General features: G+C 41.1%; 1 protein-coding gene across 4 annotated transcripts in view; it reads right to left on the minus strand.

The window, feature by feature from the left end:
- llgl2 (LLGL scribble cell polarity complex component 2) overlaps positions 1–27,584 on the minus strand; it is a 45,185-nt gene that overhangs the window by 6,626 nt on the left and 10,975 nt on the right. For all 4 annotated transcript variants that reach the window (XM_032501914.1, XM_032501911.1, XM_032501910.1 and 1 more), the window contains exons 10-19: positions 26,910–27,121; positions 25,561–25,628; positions 24,754–24,907; positions 23,182–23,286; positions 21,334–21,429; positions 19,251–19,447; positions 18,708–18,855; positions 17,737–17,884; positions 17,527–17,643; positions 17,183–17,349 (exon numbers count right to left, since the gene is read on the minus strand). In XM_032501914.1, coding sequence (XP_032357805.1) covers positions 17,183–17,349; positions 17,527–17,643; positions 17,737–17,884; positions 18,708–18,855; positions 19,251–19,447; positions 21,334–21,429; positions 23,182–23,286; positions 24,754–24,907; positions 25,561–25,628; positions 26,910–27,121 — 1,412 coding nt within the window. The remainder of the gene's footprint in view (positions 1–17,182; positions 17,350–17,526; positions 17,644–17,736; positions 17,885–18,707; positions 18,856–19,250; positions 19,448–21,333; positions 21,430–23,181; positions 23,287–24,753; positions 24,908–25,560; positions 25,629–26,909; positions 27,122–27,584) is intronic.

Here is a 27,584-nt window from a genome sequence, read left to right on the forward strand (position 1 = left end):
ACATCACATCATCAAACACACACCACCCACCCACACACACACAACCCACACACACACAAAAACCACAATGTTATATGGTGTTTTAATAGGATCGACCCATAATGTTTTTTCTAGTAGCTTAATGAAACTTGATATTTGGATGAATGTTACAAACTTGGGGCTTGCATTATGGTATGTGTTATGTAATTTTGCGTGTGGTTGCGGCTGCACTGCCCTGTGGGTGGGTGCGTGTGGTGGGTGTGTGTGTGTGTGTGTGTGGTCGTTTTGTGTTGTGTGGGTTCTGTGTGGTGTGTGTGTGTAGTATGTATGTGTGTGTGTGAATAAGTGCACTGAATAATGAGCAATTTTACAGATATTATGGTAATGGGATCGATCTGGGATGTACTGTATGTTATTGTGGCGTCTAGAGTGCACACCCGGAAGAGTAGCTGACCCGAGTGTGGCATCACCTAATACGAGAGCATTGAATATATAATAATAATATATGATTTGTATTAATAATTTTATAATAATCATAATTAACACAACAAACTGCACATTGTTAAACTGCTATAAGTTCTCTATAATAGGAAGGTCTGTCTGCTGTCTGTTGTCAACTGTGAGAGATGCGAGTGCGAGAGTGAGACGAGAGAGTGAGGAGAGAGGTGACCGGGAGAGGTCTGTATGGGGTCCGTTCCGTGTTCTTGACCTTAAAACTGCTCCTCAGAGATGACAACCCAGGAGGTGGTGTGAGCCTGCATGTCCGGGGAGAGAGCAGGCGTTGGGCCACCTATAGGGGTCAGGGAAGGGGCGGCTCCCGTGACAGTCCAGACCACATCCCAACAACAGGAGGGCCCGGGGTTGCATCAGCGGGATCTCCTTAGCTGGAAGAAATTAGAAAAGAAACATACTTTAACTACATTTCCGAATGACACCTACATTACTTTTACTTATGTATATTTTGAATGTATGTCTGTGCTTCAAAACTTCAAAGTCATTGATAATACAAGTGGTATTTAATAAGGTACACATGCATATAAACATAGGGACATAACATGGTGAGGCAGTGAGGCCCACTTTAAAGCTCAGTGTTCTCCTGAAATACAATTCCTATTAGTGGGATAGCTGCGTAAACTACATCCGTGTTACCTCGTAAAAGCAGATTATGACAAACAGACAAAGGCATCTGGTAGTGAAAAAGTGCAATGTGAATACAACAGCAGTTTACAAAAAACCCACTGAGGCATCCGAAAACGTGCCCTTTTTGAAGAACAATAGAACTACAAATCATTGCTCATAACAGCAAAATAACACTGTATGGCTGGTTTTCTTTTTCAGAGTATGCCCCGATTTCTAACAAAGACCTACTGTTTTAAGTGACCGCTGATCAGATTCAGGATGTTCAGCGTTCTTGCACGCATTAGTGTGGACAGTTATTTCCCTGGCAATGTGCTTTGTAAAATGTATCATTATAGCGGAAACCTCTTTTGGGACCACTGACTTTCCGTTTCCTTCTTGAATTCGTCTCTCGGGCAATTCCAGGAGACAATACCCAAAAGGGATAAAACATACTTGTCAGTGGAAATAACATGCCTAGAGTCACCTATGCACAGAACGTTTTTACCTAGTAAATCAACAACTTCAGTGTGTTGTAACCTAGACATGCAAAATCTGACTTTTCTCCTGATTTTGATTTCAATATGACGGATTGGTACTGGTAAACCATGTAGTGATCAAATGCTATGCTCGCTGTGGCCCTATTTAAAATGTGTAAAAAACTTCAAACTGGGGGATATGGTTTACCTGATCGATATTCAATTTTATGTTTAAGGTCTTTCTGGGATGCTCTTTATGTCAAAACTTTGGAGCTATGTAAAAGTATTTCATCCGGAAAATCTAAATTACTCAGAACACACACAACACACAAAAAAGGTAAACATGTGAAAATCGAGTTTTAGGAGGGATATTCAGTCAGATCAGTTTCACATAAGCAGACCCCTAATCACATCCAAATGGATTCTATTTTTAAATAAAATCCTACCACAGCCTTTAAACTATCATGATTATCTTGTGAAGCACATGAAGGAATGAATGAATTACTATCATCAATAGCTTTCTATTCAGACAGAGCAGAGTGGGAACCAACTGACTCTAAAAAGGTGACCAACTAGTAGGGTTTTTGGTGTGTTGCATTCACCAGGTTGGTCATGCTCCTCTGCTGTCCTGCCATGCTCTTTGTTCACCCTGTCTATGTATTCGTTGAACACTGCAAAAGAGAAAAAAATACTTATCAATGTCAACTAAAACACTGTTTTTAATATTTAATCTTCATTTCAATTGTAATTTTATTTAAAGCTTAGTATAAATCTACAAAACAATGTAAACTTCATTTTCAAACGCTTTGGAGCATTCTACAGCAACTGGTAGGCGATGAGAGCATCAAAGTGCTGGCAAATTCAATATATATTAATAATTCTAACCAACAATATTAGTGTAAAGCAAAAAAGGAGAGTGCTTGAGTGGAACACAATGTAAAGCAAAAGAGTGAGATCCACCAAACAGACCAGTTGAGTTAGGGGACAAACGGCAAGCAGAGGCTCATTCATTCGGGACACTATTAAAATCACTTCAAAGTTTATCGTACCTGTAGATGTGCCTTCTAGGGAAGAGTCAATATCTGTGAATGAAAAATAAAAACTTAATTAGGAATATATTGAAACTTACAGTAGCAAAGTCTACATGCAATAAATCAAACATCAATGAACACGCTAGCAGTCTGAGGTAGAGGAAAATACAGTCTGAGGTAGAGGAAAATACAGTCTGAGGTAGAGGAAAAAACAGTCTGAGGTAGAGGAAAATACAGGCTGAGGTAGAGGAAAAAACAGTCTGAGGTAGAGGAAAATACAGTCAGTGTTAGAGGAACATACAGTCTGTGGCAGAGGAAAATACAGTCTGAGGTAGAGGAAAATACAGTCTGAGGTAGAGGAACATAGAGTCTGAGGCAGAAAAACATACAGTCTGAGGAAGAGGAACATACTGTCTGAGGTAGAGGAACATACAGTCTGTGGCAGAGGAACATACAGTCTGTGGTAGAGAAACATACAGTCTGAGGTAGAGAAACATACAGTCTGAGGCAGAGGAACATACAGTCTGAGGCAGAGGAACATACAGTCAGTGTTAGAGGAACATACAGTCTGAGGTAGAGGAACATACAGTCTGTGGTAGAGGAACATACAGTCTGTGGTAGAGGAACATACAGTCTGTGGTAGAGGAACATACAGTCTGTGTTAGAGGAACATACAGTCTGTGTTAGAGGAACATATAGTCTGAGATAGAGGAACATACAGTCTGTGGCAGAGGAAAATACAGTCTGAGGTAGAGGAAAATACAGTCTGAGGTAGAGGAACATAGAGTCTGAGGTAGAGGAAAATACAGTCTGTGGTAGAGGAACATACAGTCTGAGGCAGAGGAACATACAGTCTGAGGTAGAGGAACATACAGTCTGTGGTAGAGAAACATACAGTCTGTGTTAGAGGAACATACAGTCTGTGTTAGAGGAACATACAGTCAGTGTTAGAGGAACATACAGTCTGAGGTAGAGGAACATACAGTCAGTGGTAGAGGAACATACAGTCTGTGGCAGAGGAAAATACAGTCTGTGGTAGAGGAACATACAGTCTGAGGTAGAGGAAAATACAGTCTGTGTTAGAGGAACATACAGTCTGAGGTAGAGGAACATACAGTCAGTGGTAGAGGAACATACAGTCTGTGGTAGAGGAACATACAGTCTGAGGTAGAGGAACATAGAGTCTGAGGCAGAAAAACATACAGTCTGAGGCAGAGGAACATACAGTCTGAGGTAGAGGAACATACAGTCTGTGGCAGAGGAACATACAGTCTGTGGTAGAGGAACATACAGTCTGAGGTAGAGAAACATACAGTCTGAGGCAGAGGAACATACAGTCTGTGTTAGAGGAACATACAGTCTGTGGTAGAGGAACATACAGTCTGTGTTAGAGGAACATACAGTCTGAGGTAGAGGAACATACAGTCTGTGGCAGAGGAACATACAGTCTGTGGTAGAGGAACATACAGTCTGGGGAGCGAAAACATACGTCTGAGGCAGAGGAAACAACAGTCTGATGGTAGAGGAAAAACAGTCTGTGGTAGAGGAACATACAGTCTGTGTGAGAGAAAACAGTAGGTAGCAGAGGAACTACCAGATGAGGTAGAGAACCTACGTCAGTAGTAGAGGAACATACAGTCTGAGGTAGAGGAACATACAGTCTGTGTTAGAGGAACATACAGTCTGTGGTAGAGGAACATACAGTCTGTGTTAGAGGAACATACAGTCTGTGTTAGAGGAACACACAGTCTGTGTTAGAGGAACATACAGTCTGTGTTAGAGGAACATACAGTCTGTGTTAGAGGAACATATAGTCTGAGGTAGAGGAACATACAGTCTGTGGCAGAGGAAAATACAGTCTGAGGTAGAGGAAAATACAGTCTGAGGTAGAGGAACATAGAGTCTGTGGTAGAGGAACATACAGTCTGAGGCAGAGGAACATACAGTCTGAGGCAGAGGAACATACAGTCCGAGGCAGAGGAGCATGCAGTCTGAGGTAGAGGAAAATACAGTCTGAGGTAGAGGAACGTACAGTCTGTGTTAGAGAAACATACAGTCTGTGGTAGAGAAACATACAGTCCCTGTGTTAGCGAACATACAGTTGGGTGAGAAGGAGCAATACCAGTCTGCGGAGAGGAACATACAGTCTGTGTTAGAGAAACATACAGTCTGTGTTAGAGGAACATAAAGTCTGAGGTAGAGAAACATACAGTCTGAGGTAGAGGAACATACAGTCTGTGTTAGAGGAACATGCAGTCTGTAGCAGAGGAACATACAGTCTGTAGCAGAGGAACATACAGTCTGTAGCAGAGGAACATACAGTCTGAGGTAGAGGAACATACAGTCAGTGTTAGAGGAACTTACAGTCTGAGGTAGAGGAACATACAGTCTGTGTAGAGGAACATACAGTCTGTGGTAGAGGAACATACAGTCAGTGGTAGAGGAACATACAGTCTGTGGCAGAGGAAAATACAGTCTGAGGTAGAGGAAAATCAGTCTGAGGTAGAGGAACAGAGTCTGAGGCAGAGGAACATACAGTCTGTGGTAGAGGAACATACAGTCTGAGGTAGAGGAACATACAGTCTGTGTTAGAGGAAAATACATACAGTCTGTGGTAGAGGAACATACAGTCAGTGGTAGAGGAACATACAGTCTGTGGCAGAGGAAAATACAGTCTGAGGAAGAGGAACATACAGTCTGAGGTAGAAAAACATACAGTCTGAGGCAGAGGAACATACAGTCTGTGGTAGAGGAACATACAGTCTGTGTTAGAGGAACATACAGTCTGTAGCAGAGGAACATACAGTCTGTAGCAGAGGAACATACAGTCTGAGGTAGAGGAACATACAGTCAGTGTTAGAGGAACATACAGTCTGAGGTAGAGGAACATACAGTCTGTGTTAGAGGAACATACAGGCTGTGTTAGAGGAAAATAGTCTGAGGTAGAGGAACATACAGTCTGTGGCAGAGGAAAATACAGTCTGAGGTAGAGGAAAATACAGTATGAGGTAGAGGAACATAGAGTCTGAGGTAGAGGAAAATACAGTCTGTGGTAGAGGAACATACAGTCTGAGGTAGAGGAACATACAGTCAGTGGAAGCGAAACATACAGTCTGTGGTAGAGGAACATACAGTCTGTGGTAGAGGAAAATACAGTCTGTGGTAGAGGAACATACAGTCTGAGGTAGATGAACATACAGTCTGTGGTAGAGGAACATACAGTCTGTGGCAGAGGAACATACAGTCTGTGGTAGAGGAACATACAGTCTGAGGTAGAGGAACATACAGTCTGAGGTAGAGGAACATACAGACTGTGGCAGAGGACACTACCAAGTCTGAGGTAGAGAAACATACAGTCTGAGGCAGAAGAACATACAGTCTGAGGTAGAGGAACATACAGTCTGAGGCAGAGGAACATACAGTCTGTGGCAGAGGAACATACAGTCTGTGGTAGAGGAACATACAGTCTGAGGTAGAGAAACATACAGTCTGAGGCAGAGGAACATACAGTCTGTGGTAGAGAAACATACAGTCTGTGGCAGAGGAACATACAGTCTGTGGTAGAGGAACATACAGTCTGAGGCAGAGGAACATACAGTCTGTGCTAGAGGAACATACAGTCTGTGGCAGAGGAACATACAGTCTGAGGCAGAGGAACATACAGTCTGAGGTAGAGGAACATACAGTCTGTGGCAGAGGAACATACAGTCTGTGGCAGAGGAACATACCATACAGTCTGAGGTAGAGGAACATACAGTCTGAGGTAGAGGAACATACAGTCTGTGTTAGAGGAACATACAGTCAGTGGTAGAGGACCATACAGTCTGAGGTAGAGGAACATACAGTCTGAGGTAGAGGAACATAAGTCTGTGACTTAGAGAATACAGTCTGGGTGCTGGAGGTTTGCAACAGGTGGCCTGTCATGGAGACATTGCAGATTCTTCTGCGAATGGCAGGGTAGAGGCTTGGAAAGTGTTACTCATTCAAGGTGGTCAAGCTTGTGAGAGGACAAGTTCAGACCTTGGAGGTATACAGTGTTTTGCATTCTGGGGCGACTTTTTCAGTCACTGTCCCCTGACAATATAATCAGCTTACCTTAATATAAGCCCTCTAGGCAGAAAAGGGTCCGTGGCAAAAACGGCAACGTTCTCGAAGATTGGAACTACTGGGAAACCACATCGTGTGTGCTAGTTCTGTTGAAAAAATGTATATTTGAGTAGCATTGGATAAATTTAGTTTAGTGTTGATAAGAAGCTGCTGATACAAAAAATTTTTGCTGAATACAACCTTACTGTGTGACTGAGATATATCAGAATAATTATTCTTAGTGCAGATCAACAATTAAATTAAAAAAAAAGAAATGTTGCCTAAATAAACAGTAACCAGGGCAAGACAGGACTACCAATTGCTTCTAAGAATAGAACAACTTATAGAATAAACTATTTTATTAAACAAAAGCAAATACTTGATGAATATGTCCGAGTGACAATTCAGGAATTGTCATGTTGGAAAAGAAAGGAGAGGAGGCATGGGAGGAGAACGCTCTCAGCCAAATACCTAAAATAAAACAAAACAATGAGAAAAAACGGCTTTTTGTAAAGATTATTTTTGGGGCTTTTTAGGCTTAATGCACAGACAGCAGAAGAACTGAAGAGGAGTTAAACCTCTATATATGGGTGCCTGCTATACCAACCTGGAGCTATCCCGGGCGGACGGACATCATGTTTTAATGAAGAATGTATTTTATTTGTAACAGAAAAAAATCAACAACTTAAAATTATTGTGGATATAATATTGAACAGAAAATATTATATAATAATACTACTTAAACAAACATACAGAGTCCCATATCTTGTTAATATTACAATAAAGGGTGTGTCCAAATTCACAGTCCTTTTAGTGTCAATACCTGACCCGTATAGGTAAACTGAGGCCTGTGTAGCTAAACCCTCAAATAACAGAAGTGTTTTGCTAGTGAAAAGATGTAATGTACTGTACATGTCAACATTAACTGGAGATGAAGTCACCTGTTCAAAATCTTTGAGTCTGTCCGATACCACGGCAGCATGGTGATCCTCTACATCAGTTGAAATCTTGTTTAGAAAAAGGGGGAGCAAGATAAAGAGTCAGGTTTACAGTATGTTCACATACGTATTTGTACAATCATTAACAGAAATGTATTCAGTTAAGCACAGTGACATCTATTTTTAAACATTGTAGTTACTGATATCCTAAAAGATAATTATCCATACCCCTCCGTCAAATATCAACATCTAGTAAAACTGCTTTGCAACTGAAAAGATCTGATGTCAATATCAACATTAAATTGAGATTAAGTCACCTTTTCAACATCTTTGAGGCTGTCAGATGCCACAACCACATGGTGACCCTCTGCCTCAGTTGAATAGTATAGAAAATCAAGGGGAAATTTCATTAATCTAACCAGTAAGGCCAAAATAAGATTATGCTTGTAGATATGGAGTGAGGTAACAACTTAATTATCTATACAGGAGTAAGATTTGGCCTCAGGTTTACAGTATGTTCACATGAATATTTGTACAGTCATTCCCAGAAACTTAATCAGTACAGCACAGTGACATCCAGTGTTAAACAAATGACTGTAGTTACTGATATCCTAAAAGCTAATAAAACATTATGATCTAAGAAAATGATAAATGATTGTGATAAGATGATAATCTAGTGAAATGATGATAGTAAAGTGAAGAAATCCTCTTGACATACACACCAATAAAGAAACACTAAACAGTATCCATACACAGTGCTCATAGAGTATACACCTGAAAAATACCTGTAAGCTGAGGACTGTGTATCGGAACCGTGAAATATCATTACCTTAAAAACTGCTTTGCTACAGAAAAGATATGATATCAATATCAACGTTTAAAATGAAGTCACCTGTTCAACATCTTTGAGGCTGTCACATATCACGACGGCATGGTGATCCTCTGTCTCCGTTGAAATCTAGCATAGAAAATTGGAAAAAAAAGTAATTAGATAACCAGTATGGCACAACACGTGGATCTATTTAAGAGAACAACAAGGGCTCAAATATACAATATGCAAACATAAAATGTGTTCAGCCATTCACAGTAATTATGTCAGTGCAGCATCGTGACATCCATTACTGGAAAATTAATGGACAACAAATGAGTGAAGTTACTGATATCTTGAAAGCTAACAATACAATTACATACTAAGGTAAATATATTGATATAAATGAGGCAGTTTTGTAGTGTAATGATGATAGTGAATGTAAATATTAATCTTTGGATAAACACAATACAAAATTTAACAGTATCCATTCACAGTCCTCACAGTGTATACACCTGACCGGTACATTCACACTAAGGACTGTTTGTGTACACCATTTAGCCCTGAAAATCCATTTCACAACAATCTTACCATAAATAGATTATTTGAACCAATTGAAGATGTTATGCATCTAATATTACAAGGATATACTAAATGTAAGAAACCAAGTTTCAAGGGAACCCAATAATGTACAACTTGTCTGTTAAATAAAACACATAACAGTATCCATACACACTCAATATGTATATAAAGTTATTTGGCAAGGGAGATTCTCCAGTCAAGTCCCCTGTCCAGTTCTGACCAGACATGACACTTGTCATACCTGAATATTGCCCAGACAACATTCATCAGGTAACTTTTAAAAAAATGTATTCTTGAGTTGTATATTATTGTGAAAAGGTTAAAGACATTCTGAGGGCTGTGTATACAGAAACAGTCCTTAGTATGTATGTATGTACCGGTCAGGTGTATCCTCTAAGAGGGACTGTATATGGATACTATTAAGTTTTGTATTGTGTGTATGCAGAGATGATTTTTACACTTTATACAAAACAGTCCTTAGTGTGCATGTACTGTCAGGTGTATACACTAAGAGGACTGTGTATGGATACTATTACGTTTTGTATTGTGTGTATGCAAAGTCGATTTTTACACTTTATACAAAACAGTCCTTAGTGTGCATGTACTGTCAGGTGTATACACTAAGAGGACTGTGCATGGATACTATTACGTTTTGTATTGTGTGTATGCAAAGTCGATTTTTACACTTTATACAAAACAGTCCTTAGTGTGCATGTACTGTCAGGTGTCTACACTAAGAGGACTGTGTATGGATCACTATTACGTTTTGTATTGTGTGTATGCAAAGTCGATTTTTACACTTTATACAAAACAGTCCTTAGTGTGCATGTACTGTCAGGTGTATACACTAAGAGGACTGTGTATGGATACTATTACGTTTTGTATTGTGTGTATGCAAAGTCGATTTTTACACTTTATACAAAACAGTCCTTAGTGTGCATGTACTGTCAGGTGTATACACTAAGAGGACTGTGTATGGATACTATTACGTTTTGTAGTGTGTGTATGCAAAGTCGATTTTTACACTTTATACAAAACAGTCCTTAGTGTGCATGTACTGTCAGGTGTATACACTAAGAGGACTGTGTAGGATAATATTACCGGTTTGTAGGGTGGGTAGCAAAGATGATTTTACCACACTTATACAAAACCGTCATATGTGCTGTACTGTCAGGTGTAGACACTAAGAGGACTGGTAGGACTATTATGTTTTGTATTTGTGTAGCAAGATGATTTTACACTTTGTACATGAACAGCCTTAGTTTGTATGTACTGGATCAGGTGTATCACTAAGAGGGACTGTGTAGGGGATACATTACGTTTTGTTATTGTGTGCTATAAAAAGTCGATTTTACAGCTTATACAAACGTCCTAGTGTGCTGTACTGTCAAGGTGAATACACTAAGAGACTGTGTATGGATTACTATACGAAGGTTTGGATTGTGTGTATGCAAAGCGGGATTTTACACTTATACATGAACAGTCCTTAGTTTGTATGTATGGTCAGTGTATACACTAAGAGGACTGTGTATGGGATACTATGAAGTTTTGTATGTGTGTATGCAAAATCGATTTTTACACTTCAACATGCAACGTCCTTAGTTGTATTGTACTGGTAGGTGTCTACACTAAGAGGACTGTGTTGGTACATTAAGTTTGGACTTGTGTGTATGCAAAACGTTTTTACAATTCATACATGAACATCCTTAGTTTGTTATGTACTGGTCAGTGTGTACACTACGAGGACTGTGTATGGATATATTCGTTTTGTATTGCGATATGCAAGTCGATTTTTACAACTTTATTAAATGAACAGTCTAGTGTGTATGTCGGTCAGTGTACAAACGAAGAGGACGTGTATGGCATATTAAGTTGTCGAGTGTGTATGCAACGATGATTTTACTACTCACTATCATTACACTAAATTTCTGTCTATTTAATGTATATAAAACACATACCAATAATGCACTAAAAGTGTTTTACACAACAATGTTAATTCAGTTTTATTATATTATGGATAAAAAACATAAAGCAATCCGGTTAGTTTCATTGAAATAACTAACTCCTTTCTATGGATTACATATATTTCTGGCATTCCATGTGAACTGGTTTATGTTAATGTCCAAGTCAATTAAAGGATAAACCACAGCCATCACAAGGGATGATAAAAAACTAGATGGGTTTGTAAAAGTTGGATTTCAAAACACAAAAATGTAAGTTGCTTTCTTTCACTGCAATTTTTGTGGATATAATCTTATAGAGAAATGTTGTACTAATAATTATACTACAAGCAAAATCAATATCGGCGTGACATTTTCCAATAATCGACTAGTAAATGTAAAATGTGCTGTATTTATATAGCGCTTTTCCGTCTAAAACGGTCAAACGCGTTTACTCTACAGGAAAAACATTCCCATTCCACACACCTTCAGAACTGTGGCCGGGGATGCAGTACAAGTGCCACCTGCTCAGCGATAAACATTATACACATTCACCTCCGAATGCGCAGCACGGGGGAATCGGTTCAGTGTCTTGACCACGGACACTTCGACAATGCTGCAGGGGCAGGGAAGAACCACCACCTTCGATTGGCAGGCAACCGCTCTACCACTGAGCAACAGCAGCCCCCATATGGAAGGGATATGCCAAATACCCTTCATATAGATGTATACAACGACCCGTTACATGTACACGGAGGATTTGTTACAAATTTAGCCCGAATACAATCCAATTTCCAATGAATACTAATAGTCCACAGTTTCTAACTACACTGTCCCTAGAGGTTTAAAATAACCAATTTAGACATATTAGGAGTGTGGATGCACTAGGGCTGCACAATGAATACATTTTAATATAAATAGAATTTGACTTGCCCACGATCAAATGTGCGTGATCGAGCGATTGTTTTTAATGCGTCCATCATAGAACGCTGAGTTTTTTGATAGCGCATCTACCGCTCCGTTAAACGGCTGTCTGCTCATGAGCCAGTCAGAGTTAGTTCCTGCACGCGAGACTTAGTGTCTAGATGTAGGGACAATCAACAGAGGACAGAGTAGCGTGAGGAAAACTCCCAGGATAGCAGTTGGTTCTACGTCGGTCTACAAGGTGTTCAGGTTTACAAGTAAAAGCAAATCTTGCCCGTCGTGTTATGAAGACAACAGGCAGTGACCATGTTATTAACACAGCTGTATATTGTTAGTATGAGGGGCAAAACTGTATTGTACAAGTGTTTCCGTGGTAACTTGCTATCGCGGCAGCAATGCAAAGAAACAGAAGAAGTTATGAACGACAACCAACTTCAGTTGGTAGCGTAAGGCGTGTGAGACGGAGCTGCTGGACCTGAATGAGGTGTGACCAATGATGCAGAAAGCTAGTTCTAAAAATGCAGCGCAGGACGCTACAGGGATTTCATTAACACAACCTGTAATTTCGCTCGACCAGCCGTTCGACCGGCTGACCCATCCATAATGATCGCGCTCTCTGTGAAGCGTAGATAAACACGTCATTGCACTCCCTCTCCCTCCCCAGCTTCCTTAATCAGTTATTGTTAAAACAAGTGAAGAAGTTTACACAGAGAGACATTTTTTTAAAATTATGCTAGGTTACGTATTTAAGAGGTAATTTTCATTTAATGGTTGCAGATGTGTGGCGATACTAACTACAACGTCAACATAAGAATGTAGCATAATATGGATGTGAAAGCAGTTATAATAGACTATGGACAATAACCACATGTGTTTGGTAAAATCACAAATTTTTTTTTTTTTTTTTTTTTTTCCCCCCCCCCTCCATTCTTTTTTTTTTTTTTTTTTTTTTTTTTTCTTTTTTTTTTTTTTTTTTTTTTGTTTTTTTTTTTTCAATTGTGGAATTAATCGGGATCACAAGAATCGTGATTATAATTTTGGCCCCAAATTGGGCGACTAGTCGATGGCTACAATATCCTGTCAAAACTGTTGAAAACTAAAAACAGCTGAGGATCATAAACAACATTTCCGGACATTAAGTTTCAATATTTGAGCTGTATGGTGACCCTATGCCGCATCAAATGACTGACAGAATCCAAGGGCAGGGAGAGTCTTGCGCTCTTGCTTAATGGTTCAGATATGTTACGCAAGCCTGTTAGGAGATTGGCAGTCACGGAAATGTTTTCTTCACTCTGAAACATTGACATCCATCACTACATCCCTAACATCCCAGTCACACATGTATATCTATCTACCACGCTGCTCACTTGTTCTATACATGGGAGAGATATGGCAGATGACCGAAAATGACGTCAAAGTGAATAGTTTGTCTCTCACTCCCATTCCTGCAATAAAGTGAGAAGCTTGAGCCATGAGGCAATGGTGCTGTGTGATAGGTTAGACGCTCTAACCCAGAGTTGGTCCTTTCATCACCCATGTTGTTAAAAGGAATGTGGATTAATGATTTCCCAATTTGTTGTGTTTGTTTAATTGACAAGGCCTGTCAACAAAACATTTTGTCATTGTAGAGGAGAAAACAGCAAAAAACAGGGTCTGGGCTCTACACTGAGTGCACTGATGACAGATCAGGAGTAGAAACTTCACATTTCATCAAGGGAAAATGAAGTGTAGGTCAAGCTGATAATGCGCACAAATTAGTCGAACAGACACTTGTTGTTGTAGCAGAGAGTCACAACCAATTGTTTGCAGGATGAGAGAAAGATCAATCTAAACACTCTGTAATAAATTTCTTTCTGTACCGTGCTTCCACGGCCAGTCTGATCTCCAAGTTGATTATGTGTTCTCCCTGGACTGATGTCCTTGATGGACAAACAAAAAAGATGAGGGTTTCCTGAAACAGTTTGGGTCTTATGGTCACATTGCAAGTCTGCAAAGGAGTCATCCTCTTTTGCGCCTCCCACTGAAAGGCAAAAGATAAGGATGACAAAGATGTAAAGAGTAGAATACAGGAAGCACATCTATGCTGATGAATAAATAAATCCCCTCCAAAAACGACAATAAACTACTACTATACAACTACTGAAATTGAGTTTGTATGAAATAGCAGTTTGTTTTTCTGAGAAGAATTCAACTTGCAAAAGATGCTACGAATTAAGTGTGACAATTCACATACCATAGTTTTTTCCCCATTGTAGTATAATTCAACCATCAGAGCATCATGGTACAGTCTTAGTCGGTACTCATACTCCTTTTTGCTTAAGACTTCCCCTCGATATTCTATGAGAAAGTCTCCTTTCTGAAAGTGGCGGCAACTAAACACTCCTCGACCTAAAAAGGAACAGAGGATGTGTGAGTGTGATGAGATTAATACAATAATTAAAAGGATGATATACATTTTGCTACCTTGGCAACTCACCTTTGAATGAATTAATATATTTTATAGTAAGAGCGCTCGTTGTCCGTTCACAAGACATGACACACCAGACATCCACGCGTGGCGGTGTCTGCTGTCAGTGAGGCTAAAGAATCTCTAGCAGCCTGCCTGTGGTCGATTACAGATTCTCGAGTGCGAGACACCTGTAATTAAGAGATCGGAGACACAAGAGAACAGGTATACCACTATCGAGTTGCAGTAACTCATACTTACTTGCACGACATCTCATCTCGTAGCTATGATTGGTTTGGGCGTCGATCAGTGACTCTGGCTTAATCTCTCACCTCGAGTACACGCCCATCGTATATGGCCCAACGTCGCAAACAAGCAAGTACAGCCGATAGCACTATCGAACACTCAGACCTTCTTAGACTTATACGGTAGTAACTCATTAGTGGTTCTATAGCCCTCAACCACGATAAATATACACAATGAGGCAGCTTTGGTAGCTCGTCTGTATCACTCTTCTTATGCATATGTGCAGTCTCACCCATAATGCACATAAATGAATGGTACATTAGTTGAGTATGACTCGTTATGATATAGCTTATGCACGATCTTCATGTACTACTTATTACCGTGATCAGCTGCATCACTACTAGCTTCGCAAGCCAGTACTCTGGCAGCTGAAATGCGCTGCGCTGCTCTTCGCAGAGGTTAACTCATAGTAGAATCCCGTGCCCAGTGGCTAGTGTGTAAGTTGAACATTCTCCGTTTGGTGTTACCCTACAAACCATGGATCGAATTATGAATACAATTACCCAGAGATGAACCAAACAGCTAGCCCCAAAACAGAAAGCTGAGCGTTAAGCGTAACACGCCCCCAAACTTCAACTAGCAGTTACGACGCAAGGCTGAAGCTGTTTCCTAGCCCGCTCCCGCCAGACCGTTAGCAGGCCTGGACGCTACACGCTCACGCAGGACATGCCGAACACTCCTAGTTCATGGGCACGATGTGCTAACAAGCGCACTTAGCTAACCACAGCATTCAGATCCAGCAGCTAGCTAGCACTTAGCTAGCGATTCAGCTACAACTACGTATGACAGTACGTTATCACCATTACACAGTTAGCCGCATGTCAAGACATGACAGAACAAACGAACCAACCACATCGAACCATTACCAAAGTTTGACTAGGTTAGTCTGGACACCAGCCATCATCATAGCTGTGAGAGTGCACCGTCTATAGCGTTCCTCTTGTATCATCCCTCTCTCATCACAATCAGTGGCAGGGCATGGTCGTCCTATATGAAGTTGGCTACTCAAGTCAATGAAGACTGTACCTTCGGCCATCACCACTCTGTAGACATACAGATGTGTGATCGTAGAATAGCCTCAGATTATTATAGTGGAACTTCCCAGGCTGAGAGCCCACATCAAAAAGCTCTGATGTTTTAAATCGTGTGTGTGAATTTAGTTAGATGAGGGGGTGCAAGTCCAAGACTCAACGCTCTTGGGGATGTTTGTCGATACACATAGTTTATACCAAAATTCAGATATTGGGGTACTATGGAGTGATCGCTGTTGCTGAAGATTTTGGAATGTCGTGCTGTTGTAGGCGTGTCTATGAGAATAGTGATAGACTTTTCGTGTCGTAAGTTATGAGGACAGTGGCGCCTGTCCGTTGTATAGCAAAATGTCTCATGAGTGTGTGTGTAGTTCATGATGGTGTGAGATGTGCTGTGATGTCCTCTAGTAGTGTGTGACTGCACATATGTGCAATGTCATGCACTACAGGCACGCTGCCACACGACACATGCAGCGTAGTCGACCACTAGCACATGCACACACACCATGTCAGATGGGATCAGACTGAATACGCAGTGAGCTGAGCACATCATCACAAACGAATGACACACAACACCACAACACACACACTGACGATAAGTGTCGATCAGCATTTCTTGCAATACACACACACACACACACACATTCATTTTTTCCACACAACACATATGTTGATCTGACATTTTTTCAATTCAGTATACTACACACTATATCATATTCACACATAATTACATTTTAATTTCTATCTTTGTTTGTCATTTCTCACTACTTACTATTCATCCTACCACTCCTTCATTTTACACTCAATCATCATGTCCACCCACACTCCACACACACACAACAACATCACATCATCAAACACACACCACCCACCCACACACACACAACCCACACACACACAAAAACCACAATGTTATATGGTGTTTTAATAGGATCGACCCATAATGTTTTTTCTAGTAGCTTAATGAAACTTGATATTTGGATGAATGTTACAAACTTGGGGCTTGCATTATGGTATGTGTTATGTAATTTTGCGTGTGGTTGCGGCTGCACTGCCCTGTGGGTGTGTGTGTGTGGTGTGTGTGTGTGTGTGTGTGTGTGTGTGTGTGTTGTTTGTGTGTGTGTGTGTGTGTGTGTATGTAGTATGTGTGTGTGTGAATAAGTTGACTGCATAATGATGCAATTTTACATATATTATTGTAATGGGATCTCTGGGATGTAATGTATGTATGTGCGTCTAGAGTGCACCCCGGAAGAGTAGCTGACCGCTGTGGCATCAACTAATAGAGAGCCTTTTAATATATAATAATAATACTTATTATTTTTATTAATAATTATTATAATAATCATAATTCTACACATACAACTGCACATTGTTAAACTGCTAATAAGTTCTCTATAATAGAAGGTCTGTCTGTCTGTCTGTCTGTCTGTGAGAGAGTGCGAGTGAGAGAGTGAGAGAGAGAGTGAGAGAGAGTGAGAGAGAGTCTGTCTGAGGGTCCGTCCGTGTTCCTGACCTTAAACTGCTCCTCAGAGATGACCAGGAGGTGGTGTGAGCCCTGCATGTCCGGGGAGCGAGCCAGGTCGTGGGCCACCTCTAGGGGCTCAGGCAGGGGAGCTCCGTGACCGTCCAGCACCACTATCCCAACAACAGGAGCCCGGTGCATCAGCTGGATCTCCTTAGCTGGAAGAAATTAAGAAAAGAAACATACTTTAACTACATTTCCGAATGACACCTACATACTTTTACTTATGTAACATTTTCAGTGTGGCATTAGTAGGGTACTTTTAAGTAAGTGATCTAAACATTTCTTCCACCACTGAAAGCAGCCTACCCCAAACATCAGAAACTCTGTCTCACCCGGCTGTGCAGTTACTGGTTCTTCTGCTCTGTGCTCTACAGAAGGAAGGCGGAGCATGTATGCAAACACACAGCCGCCATTGGTCCCTGCCCATAGGGAGGGTGTGCTATGTGAACCTAAAAGACAATGAGGAAACATGTGAACAACCTGAGGTACAGTACCGTGGATGTACTAAATGCAATCATTGTTTTTTCGACGGTGTAACTCACTGTCTGAGAGGAAGGTGTCGGCGAAGTAGATGGTCCGTACGAGACCGGTGAACGAGTCGTCTGAGGAGCGAGCCTCGATCTTCCTCTGGACAGGAGCCAGCTCCATCTCTGCCAGTTCAGCCTCCAGACGAGCGTTGGCCTCCTGGAGCTACCCAGAGAGAAAATACAGTTTCAAGAGATGATGAGAAGGATCTTAGGCCGTGTTCAGACAGACCCAAATCAACAACACCTGTGTTGCCACGAGTTTAATAGTCCCGCTTTGCCAGACCTTCCTCCACAGCATAGCGGAGGAGGGTCTGCCTAGTCCACACAGCATTCTGGGATGGGAGAAAAACATGCTCTGGTTTACTGGCATTTTTCTAAACCAATTACAATCGTCTTGGGCGGTGCCAAGTAACGCATGGAGCCACGGTGCCTTCGCAAAATAGTCTCAGGAAGGAACTTGTTTTGGTGGAACATGAATGTGCAAAGTTGTTTTAGTCATCAACAGAAAACTCAGATTGGACAGATAGTCTAGCTAGCTGTCTGGATTTACCCTGCAGAGATCTGAGGACCAGGTAACCATAGTCCTCAGATTGGACAGATAGTCTAGCTAGCTGTCTGAATTTACCCTGCAGAGATCTGAGGACCAGGTAACCATAGTCCTCTGATTGGACAGATAGTCTAGCTAGCTGTCTGGATTTACCCTGCAGAGATCTGAGGACCAGGTAACCATAGTCCTCTGATTGGACAGATAGTCTAGCTAGCTGTCTGGATTTACCCTGTAGAGATTTGAGGACCAGGTAACCATAGTCCTCAGAAATCCACCAGAGGTTAGAACGCCAACACAGAAGGGGACGGACATCCGTCCAAAAAGAAGAACATCCGGAACAATTTCCAGTGGCAACATAGCCATGCCGGAAGTGGAAAGTTGTGGACATAAACTGAGTTTATTAACTGGTGGACAGAGGAGCAGAGTGCTAGCGAGCTACCTTGGCAGCGTTGTGGACGTGATGTTTCCTCAGAGAGACTCTGCTGCGTCGGATTCTCCTAAAGGACTGTCGGAGGGATTTCTTTATGCTCTTCACCCTGGACAGAGGGCCCTCCATGGCCAGCTGGTCACTGGGGTTGAGGGTGCACCTACAATTGGAGAAAAAAATAAAATAATGAGTCAACACATAAATGCAATGTAAGAAATAACCTGAAGGAACAATTTAGATATCAGATATGCATGAACGTCACAATCTAAAGTCTCACCATTAATGTGTACTATATAGATTTATTTATTTAGTTTGTTTGCATGTGGAAACATGTTTGTGTGCAGTCTCAGTCACTTCAAGCAGCTTTAACAGACTAGGAGCTACGAAGACGGCTTGTGACAAAGACCGAATCCACAAACCAACTTAGAAAAACCTGTAAAGACAAGGCGTGTGGCTGTAAAAGGGCACTATCAGGCAGCTAGTATGGAACTGCTGAAAACATGCAGAGAATTCCCATGTACAAAATGCAGCTTTAATTCCTCTGCAGCTCCTTACTTGACGAGGACGTTGTTCTTCTGTTGGTAATCGTACAGGCCAAAGCCGTGGCTGGTGCCAAAAGCTACCAGCTTCCACTCCGAGTGCAGGGTGAGGGCGGTGACCACGGCAGGCGGCTGGCACTGGACCAGAGCAAAAGGCTGGAAGCCTGGAGGAAACAGCACCGGCTCCTCTCGCACATCCAGCCGAGCGTGGCCCTAATCAACAAGACAACCAGCAACATATGGATTGGATCACCTTAACCTTGGTGGTGCTGGCAAAGTTCTATTTTTGGTTGGTACTGTAGTAGTCTCGCATTGCCAGCTCTATCTCCACAGCGCTGTGGAGAAAGGTCTGGCAACACCACACAAATAAATAAATGAATAAAGCTCTGGGTTGTTTGCATTTCTTTACACCATTCCCAAGTGCCGTGGGTGGAGCTGAGCTCCGGACGTAGAGACGGTGGCTCTGCTAAAAAGTCTCAGGATGGAACTGGTTTTGGTGGAACATTTGCAACCCGCAAAAGAAAACGCCACATCCAATATTAAATTAAGTTAACTGTTGAATAGGGCTGCACTTGTTTTTTTGTGTGTTTTTTTAAACTCTGACACCATATCAATTGGTGCAATAAACATATCGCAGAAGGCTGCGGCAAAATGCAAAAGACTCTCCGAGATTATTTGTTAGTTAAAAAGGAGAATATAGGTAGAAACTAATTTTTTTTAGTGCTGCCTTATGTTTGATAAAATAAAGTTGGAAATTAATTCCTTAATTTTTTTTTTAATTAACAAGCAATTTGTTTCCGTTTAGTTTTCACAATTAATATCGCGATATTCAATGCTGTCCCATATTTTCGTCATATCATGCAGCCCTACTGTTCACGCAATACAGTAACGTGAGCTATCTAAATTTGCTGGATGCATGGTTAAACCTCGTTAGCTCTTACTTCATCCACAGTAATCCCACCAATCAGTCCCAAACGCCCCAGTTAGAGAGGAAATTACCTAAATATGTTCTTTGTAAAACTTTACAATCATTCCCCATCACTGGTCAAGGCCACACCCCCAGCCTCCACCTTCAGATACAGTTATAGTGGACCACTAAGGCCTATATAAAAGAGACTTCAGATACAGTATTAGGGGACCACTAAGGCCTATATAAAAGAGACTTCAGATACAGTATTAGGGGACCACTAAGGTCTATATAAAAGAGACTTCAGATACAGTATTAGGGGACCACTAAGGTCTATATAAAAGAGACTTCAGATACAGTATTAGGGACCACTAAGGTCTATAAAAGAGACTTCAGATACAGTATTAGGGACCACTAAGGTCTATATAAAAGAGACTTCAGATACAGTATTAGGGACCACTAAGGTCTATATAAAAAGAGACTTCAGATACAGTATTAGGGGACCACTAAGGTCTATTTAAAAGAGACTTCAGATACAGTATTAGGGGACCACTAAGGTCTATATAAAGAGACTTCAGATACAGTATTAGGGGACCACTAAGGTCTATATAAAAGAGACTTCAGATACAGTATTAGGGGACCACTAAGGTCTATTTAAAAGAGACTTCAGATACAGTATTAGGGGACCACTAAGGTCTATATAAAGAGACTTCAGATACAGTATTAGGGACCACTAAGGTCTATATAAAAGAGACTTCAGATACAGTATTAGGGACCACTAAGGTCTATTTAAAAGAGACTTCAGATACAGTATTAGGGACCACTAAGGTCTATATAAAGAGACTTCAGATACAGTATTAGGGACCACTAAGGTATATATAAAAAGAGACTTTGAGCACCATGTCATGGGACCTTTAAGAACGGCGACACACAGGAGGAGGAAGGTGAGGGACATCCGGTGGAACAACCGGCAGCGCCGGATTTAAGGCAATTATCCTGGAAATGTACTGTTGTTGATCTACAGTAGACTAGTACAAAATATTCTAATGACACAAGGGAGATAACGGGAAAGTAATATACTTTAACTGGCACTGCAAGACATTACAGCTTTCAGGGAGTGATGAGTGAAGCTTTAAAATGATGGAAGTCACGAGTCACGCATTAGTTTTTGCAGTCCAACACTGCGCGTTACCTTCCAGCGGAAGCCCTCTTGGCCCTGCAGCAGATCCACTACTTTAGCCTCCACGGTCTGCTCCGCCGCCTCATCGTTCAGTTCCAGCACCAGGATCTGGAGAGACAAGCACCAGGCCCAGCAGAACACGGGTCAGTAAGCACAACACAGCCATTTTCAAGCTGAGGAAAAGACCTAGGGCTGCGGAATCATAAAGACCGCAATTAATCAGATGTCAATTTGTAGTTAAATGTTTGCTGTAACATTTGGTTTAACTTTTTTTTTTTCCTCTTCCTCTTTTTATTATCTTTAAGACTGTTTTTTAGATTAGGTAAATGCTGGAATAATGTCACAAATCACAGACTGTTGACAGAAATGTCCTATTTTCAGTGGATCTTTTAATTATTTTTTTAATGTTTAACATAACTGTTCAATGTTACATGCTTATTGAAAGGAAAACCCTTATTGTTGGCAATTCACATCTATGTTCTCATCCTTGCATAAGACTATAAAGCAGTTTATGATGGTGTCTCATGTTATAATGCTTCGTGGCACATTTTATCTGTTACACAGGTAATATTAAACTTCGGCTAAACTTTCACATGACGAATGGTAATCGGGAATTTCTGGCACAAAAATCACAAGTTGATATTTTCCTCATATCGTGCAGCCCTAAAAAAAGACACTGACTCAGTCCCATGCGGGACACTGAACCCTCACCCTGTGAGCCGTGTTTGTGCAACTGTGTGGAGTGCTAGGGGCAATTAAAACTTCCCATAGTGAGTCTACACCGGACTGACCTCTCGCTCTGTTAAGCCCTAAACAGAAGTGCACAAGCCAGAGAAAAGAGGAAACATCACAGATATATAAGTTCCCTCTTCATACTTCATCAAATGTTAGCTTTGTCATGCATATCCCTCAGGGTGGAACTAGACAAAACCATAGAACATTTAGTGAACCTGGATCTTATCTTCATGGTTATGCCGCCAATCCTGTGATTTTTTTGCAACATTATATAAAAATATATTCTTTTCTACAGGATCAATTTATTTTTTATTTTGACCAACGATTCTTTCACCTAAATATGTTCTGTTTCTATGGTGATTACATCATATCTGTTTCCAGCAAAACAGAGCAAAAGCAGAAAATGTTTTGTTCTTCTTTACAAATTAAATAATAATGTCAGGCTGGCTGACTGACATTCTCAGAAAACAATCCGTTTTTGGAAAGTGTCTCATGATATAATGTCTCTAACAAAAACAAAAGTTGAATAATACATTACTTAAAGAAGGAAAAGAAAATCCCAAAACTCCATACTTTGGAATCGGAATAAATGAAAATTGCAATACAAATCAAAAAAGTACTCATGTGTCATGAAGGAATCTAAGAACGACAAAAGCTAATGGTGCCAGCACTAATATTAATAATAATCATAATCATACTGCATTCACCAAGTTAATTGCTGAGAAGAAGTCAGGCAGGTCAAGGCACATAAGCAGTCAGATAAACGGGAGAGAAATGAAGATGAACAGTTAGATTTTTGATGCAGCGATGTCACCATGAGCTCTCATCTCTTAAACTTGGTGAGTACAATGATATTAGAACTAGGGATTTCCCAATCAGCATTTTTGCCCCCCTCCCCCCGATCCAATTTTTTAAATTTTCAATATCTGCCGACCCCGAGTCCCGATCCGATACTTATATTTGCTCAGCTAATAAAGCTGCACACCGTTTTGTTTGCCTAAATATAACCAGGTAAGCAAAGCCTAAACCCCCGCCAAATACACGCACCAAAGTCTGCCACAAAGCGAGGAAAAACAGTGTAAATGACAGGTAATGTGTCTAGCCGTAGGTCAACGGGGGTCTCACCTGTCCAGCTGTGCCAGCTATAGTCAGATAACCACTGTATTTACAAAGGTGGATCTTCTGAACGCCGAGCCTCGGGTCATCACTGTAGGGGTCAAAACAGCCAACCTGGACAATAGTTTAAAAAAAAAAAAAAAAAAAAAAAAAAAGTATGGCAGCAATTTAGTATTGTACTCGTACAACAGTTACAACACTTGAATAAGACAGATTAAAAAAAAAGTAGCATACGCAGAGATAACCGGAATTTGTGTCCCTAGTATGAATCAAGCTCCAAAAACCATGGATCCTACATTTCCCATGATGCCACTAAACAGAGTTTCTTTGTTAGATCCTCAATAATTAACAGCCACACATTACAAACTCAACCTCCAATTTTGTAAAAGAGGCTTTCAGTTATCAATTTAAATTTATTTATTTTTTCAGACTGTCCCTCGTTAACTGATCATTAACTGTTAACAGACAAGCAGGCAACACAGCCCCAGTTCACCTGTCCACCATTGTGTGGACACATGCAGCCACTTCCCTGGAACCGCTTATGCGACCCACGAGCCAGGTTGTCAGCTGTGTGTCTGCCTGGCATACTACGTGTGTAGGACGGCTTAACCAGCCAGTCAGCATGGGTTAAAGTGGGCCGGAACGATCCAGAACGGCGTTCCGGCACCTAATTGGCGGTTTAAAAATAATGCCAAATATCCATTTCCAGGGTTTACTCTGTTCACTCCCAGCGGCGCACTGCTGCAAGCCCATGCACAAACTGTCTGTGGTTAGTTCACACATCGGTAAAAATATCGGTTGAATAACAGGTGAAGACAGGTGTGGTAGTGAGTGTAAAATAAAACAGGAGCGACTCGGTAACAAGCTGTGGATCCAGGGTTCTTTTTTGTTTTTTTTTAGCTCAACTGGACCAGAGCGGGGATGCTGTTCTGGTCTCATTGTTCTCCGTGAAGTTTAAGGAACTAGTTGTCCTTGTGTGTTTTCTTTAAGTGCTGTGTAGTGGATAGAGATGTTATTAAAATAAAAATATATAATTATTGTTTTTAACTGTAAGAGAGAACGAGAGAGAAAATCAAATATAACGATACTCTTGACCAAATGACGATATTGTAAGGTATTTAACAAAATGTTATTTACATAATGAGATTTTTGATAAATGATTTAATGACTTCATGGGTAAAGGTAAATAAAGGAACAGCTAGAACAGTCTGGTAAGTTCACAAAATGACATCACTTTACTGTAATGCAGCCTGTAAAACCAGGAAAAGACACCACTTACCATATTATGATATTACCATTTATCCAAAATGTAAGACGACATGTAGTCTCATATCGCGATATCGATGCAACATCGATATATATAGAAAAAATAAAATAGGTGAATCAGGCAGTAGCCAGCAACTTTGCCACTTCAGTTCTGATTGGACAGTTTACTGACACAGTTCTTTACCTTAGAAACAGTGGTTTGACACAAAAATCTTACCTTGTTTGAAAGTTGAGCTTCCAAGCTCCAGAAGAAGGTTTGTAAGTGTAGACCTAGAGTGTAACAGTTTGTCAAAGCACGTTTTTACACAAACACACCTTTCTGAATGGCGGCCACTCTCCTTCAGTGCCCTGGTGCATGTTATCATTGGGGTCCGCATCTGTGTGGAACACTCCAGCTGTGCTTAACTTGTACATGGGATACAGACAGACTCCCGATGCGTCCCAGAAACGCACTGTCCCGTCCTCATGCCTACACACACAAGTTAACTTGATATAGTTAAATCTGTCTAAGAAAAGTTTCCATATACAGAATGTTAAGCCCAGTTCAGACCAAAGATCGGCAACGAGACGACTAAACTTGCAACGCATCGTTCTGCAGCGTTCTGAAATCTGCCAGTACACACTAATGAGACGATCTCCATAGGAACGATTCTTTGTGCTTCCGTCCTAACTTCTGACTGCGAGGCTTTGTTGTAGCTTGATATATCATTAGTTGCATCTAAATATGAATGTGCATAATGGTAGTGATACAGAGATTTGGTAGAGATGAATTTCTACAAGAGATTAATCTGCTAAATCAGTTTCATTTCCCTCGATTCACAGCTTTGTTCCAACGCCGCTGGGTGCTCCCTCTCTAGCTCGCTCCACAGTACGCATTCACAGGCACACGTTGAGCCTTAACAGTTAAACAGAAATAAAGTGGATTATGGATCATTTTATTGAAGCTGACTTCACTATTGGCTGTTGAAACAGGTGATGTCCCGTACGTTCTAAAACCAGCCTCTGGAGACTTGAACAGCTGAGCAGCATCACCATCAGCTGGTTTGAGTCGAGCTGAGACGAGCCGGATCCGGAAAATCTTTGGTCTAATCTGGGCTTTATTTGTTTGAGTTCAGAACTGACCCTGTGAGCAGCAGGTCTCTCTGCGGAGGGTCTGGGGCCAGGTTCTGGCCTCCTGTTATTGGCCATGGCTGCATGGAAGAGAGGGGAAATGAAAAGTTTAACAATAATACCTCCTTAATGCCATCTGTTCAACCAGAAATTAAGGAATCTGTCCAAATGCAGTATACAGCATACCATATATGATGAACAGCTTTAGAGTGGGAGCAGAGTCACATACAGGTTTGGATCTGGGTAAAAGTAACACGCAGATGTCTTCCTGCATAGCATCGGATTTGTGTGGTTATTCTGACTGTGACTTGCCCAAATGAGCTCAAACATATTATAAGAGGTTCATGGAGCCCTAAACCTAGTTGCAAAATCAATATGTCCCATATATTTACATCTGTGGTATACCGTACCCAATGCTCTGGTCTAAATAATGAACTCTGAGTCAGTCAAAGTCTAAAACAGGGTGGTCCTGAGCAAGACACTTCAGAGGTGTGCAACATTTAACATATAGAGCAATTGTAAGTCACTTGGATAAAAAGCGTCAGCTAAATGACATGTAAGGTTTAATTTAGGAACATTTTTCCAACAAGGGCAATGTTGATGAGATGGTACTAAAATGTTCAAAGAAAGCATAGCATCACTAGAGGGAAGTAATTAGGTTTTATAAAATTACGGCTTAAAAGTCATACGTATGGAAAAAGTCATTTTTAACAATTTGTATCAATGTTTATGGGAAATTACTTGTAATGTGACAAAAGCAGTGAAAAATCAGGACAATCAACACAAAAGGATGGCACAAAGTGAGTAAAAATAAACCCAATGGAACTATTTATTTATTTATTTTTTTAAATGAAAGACCTACAGTCAATTGGATTGTTATTTGAACAAAGGGAACCCTTTAGCCTAGAAATCTAGACCCCCTAACAGCTGCGCATGCACTTGTTGGGTCAGTCTAGAAACTCTCTGTTGGCTCGGGAAATGGAAAAACCAACTTTGGTCAGGCCAATCACATTGTGTATAGAGTCGGTGGGCGGGCTTAACGTATTGATGGCACAGTTCCATTCAGTTCTTTCCAATCGACTTCGGCCGCGACTCTGGAAGACTTGGAGCTAAGCTCTGAAGTCATTCTTAAAACAGGAAGATGTGTTTGGAGTATAAAGTTGAATCTATCAACCGGCGTTGCTCTGATTGGTTGTAGCGCTATTCTATTGCGTGTAGAGGGAATTTGAAAGAACACCGTTTATCCCGCCCCTTGGATTGAGCCCTGCCAATGGTGAGTTCTCGGACCCAACATCTGGATGTGGGTCTGGCTTGTCAGGTTAGGAACCCTTGGAACTTAAACTTAAAAAAACCAGGCCTACCTTTTTGGAGTAGTGTGTGTTCTGCAGTTGTCCAGCGGTGATGACCCTCTCCCACAGTTTGAGGGGGATGGCGGAGACGTGGTGGGAGCAGGTGATGGCCGAGCTGTGGAGGGGAACCAGGTACGGTGTCTGGATGACGGGCCAGCCCTCTGTCTGCAGGTCAATCACCACCAGCTCTTCCTCCACCAGCACCACCAGCGCACTGGGGTCTCCTGCAGAGGGAGAGTTCAGATCAGAGATCTTCAGCAGGGGGTCCGTGGCCGTTAGCCCATGTACCACCGTGTGTTACGGAGGTGCCGCGACCCCGGCGAGCAATCGCTGCCATTCAAGTCGATGCATGTTATTCCACGGCTCTCCGTTTCACTGAAGATACGCAACGTTCAGACAGCCAGGCAGGAAGTGAAAAGGCAAGACTATCCACTCAATTGTATACATTTTCTTTTAAACATCATGGACAAACAGATCTTTTTTTTTTTATTTTTCCTCAGGACAACGCTAGAAAAGAGAAGACATGGAGTCTAACTGTTGGACTGACACAACATACGTCATAACAGGATGTTAAACAAACCAATGAATGAATAGATTAAGACTATATCTATCTATCTATCTATATATTCAGTCTATAGCTCTAGTCTTGCTTGTCCAGACTGTTGTCTACAGTGCTGTTAGTAGCTG

Source organism: Etheostoma spectabile, chromosome 21 (genome assembly GCF_008692095.1).
Source record: "Etheostoma spectabile isolate EspeVRDwgs_2016 chromosome 21, UIUC_Espe_1.0, whole genome shotgun sequence".
Taxonomy (NCBI): Eukaryota; Metazoa; Chordata; class Actinopteri; order Perciformes; family Percidae; genus Etheostoma; species Etheostoma spectabile.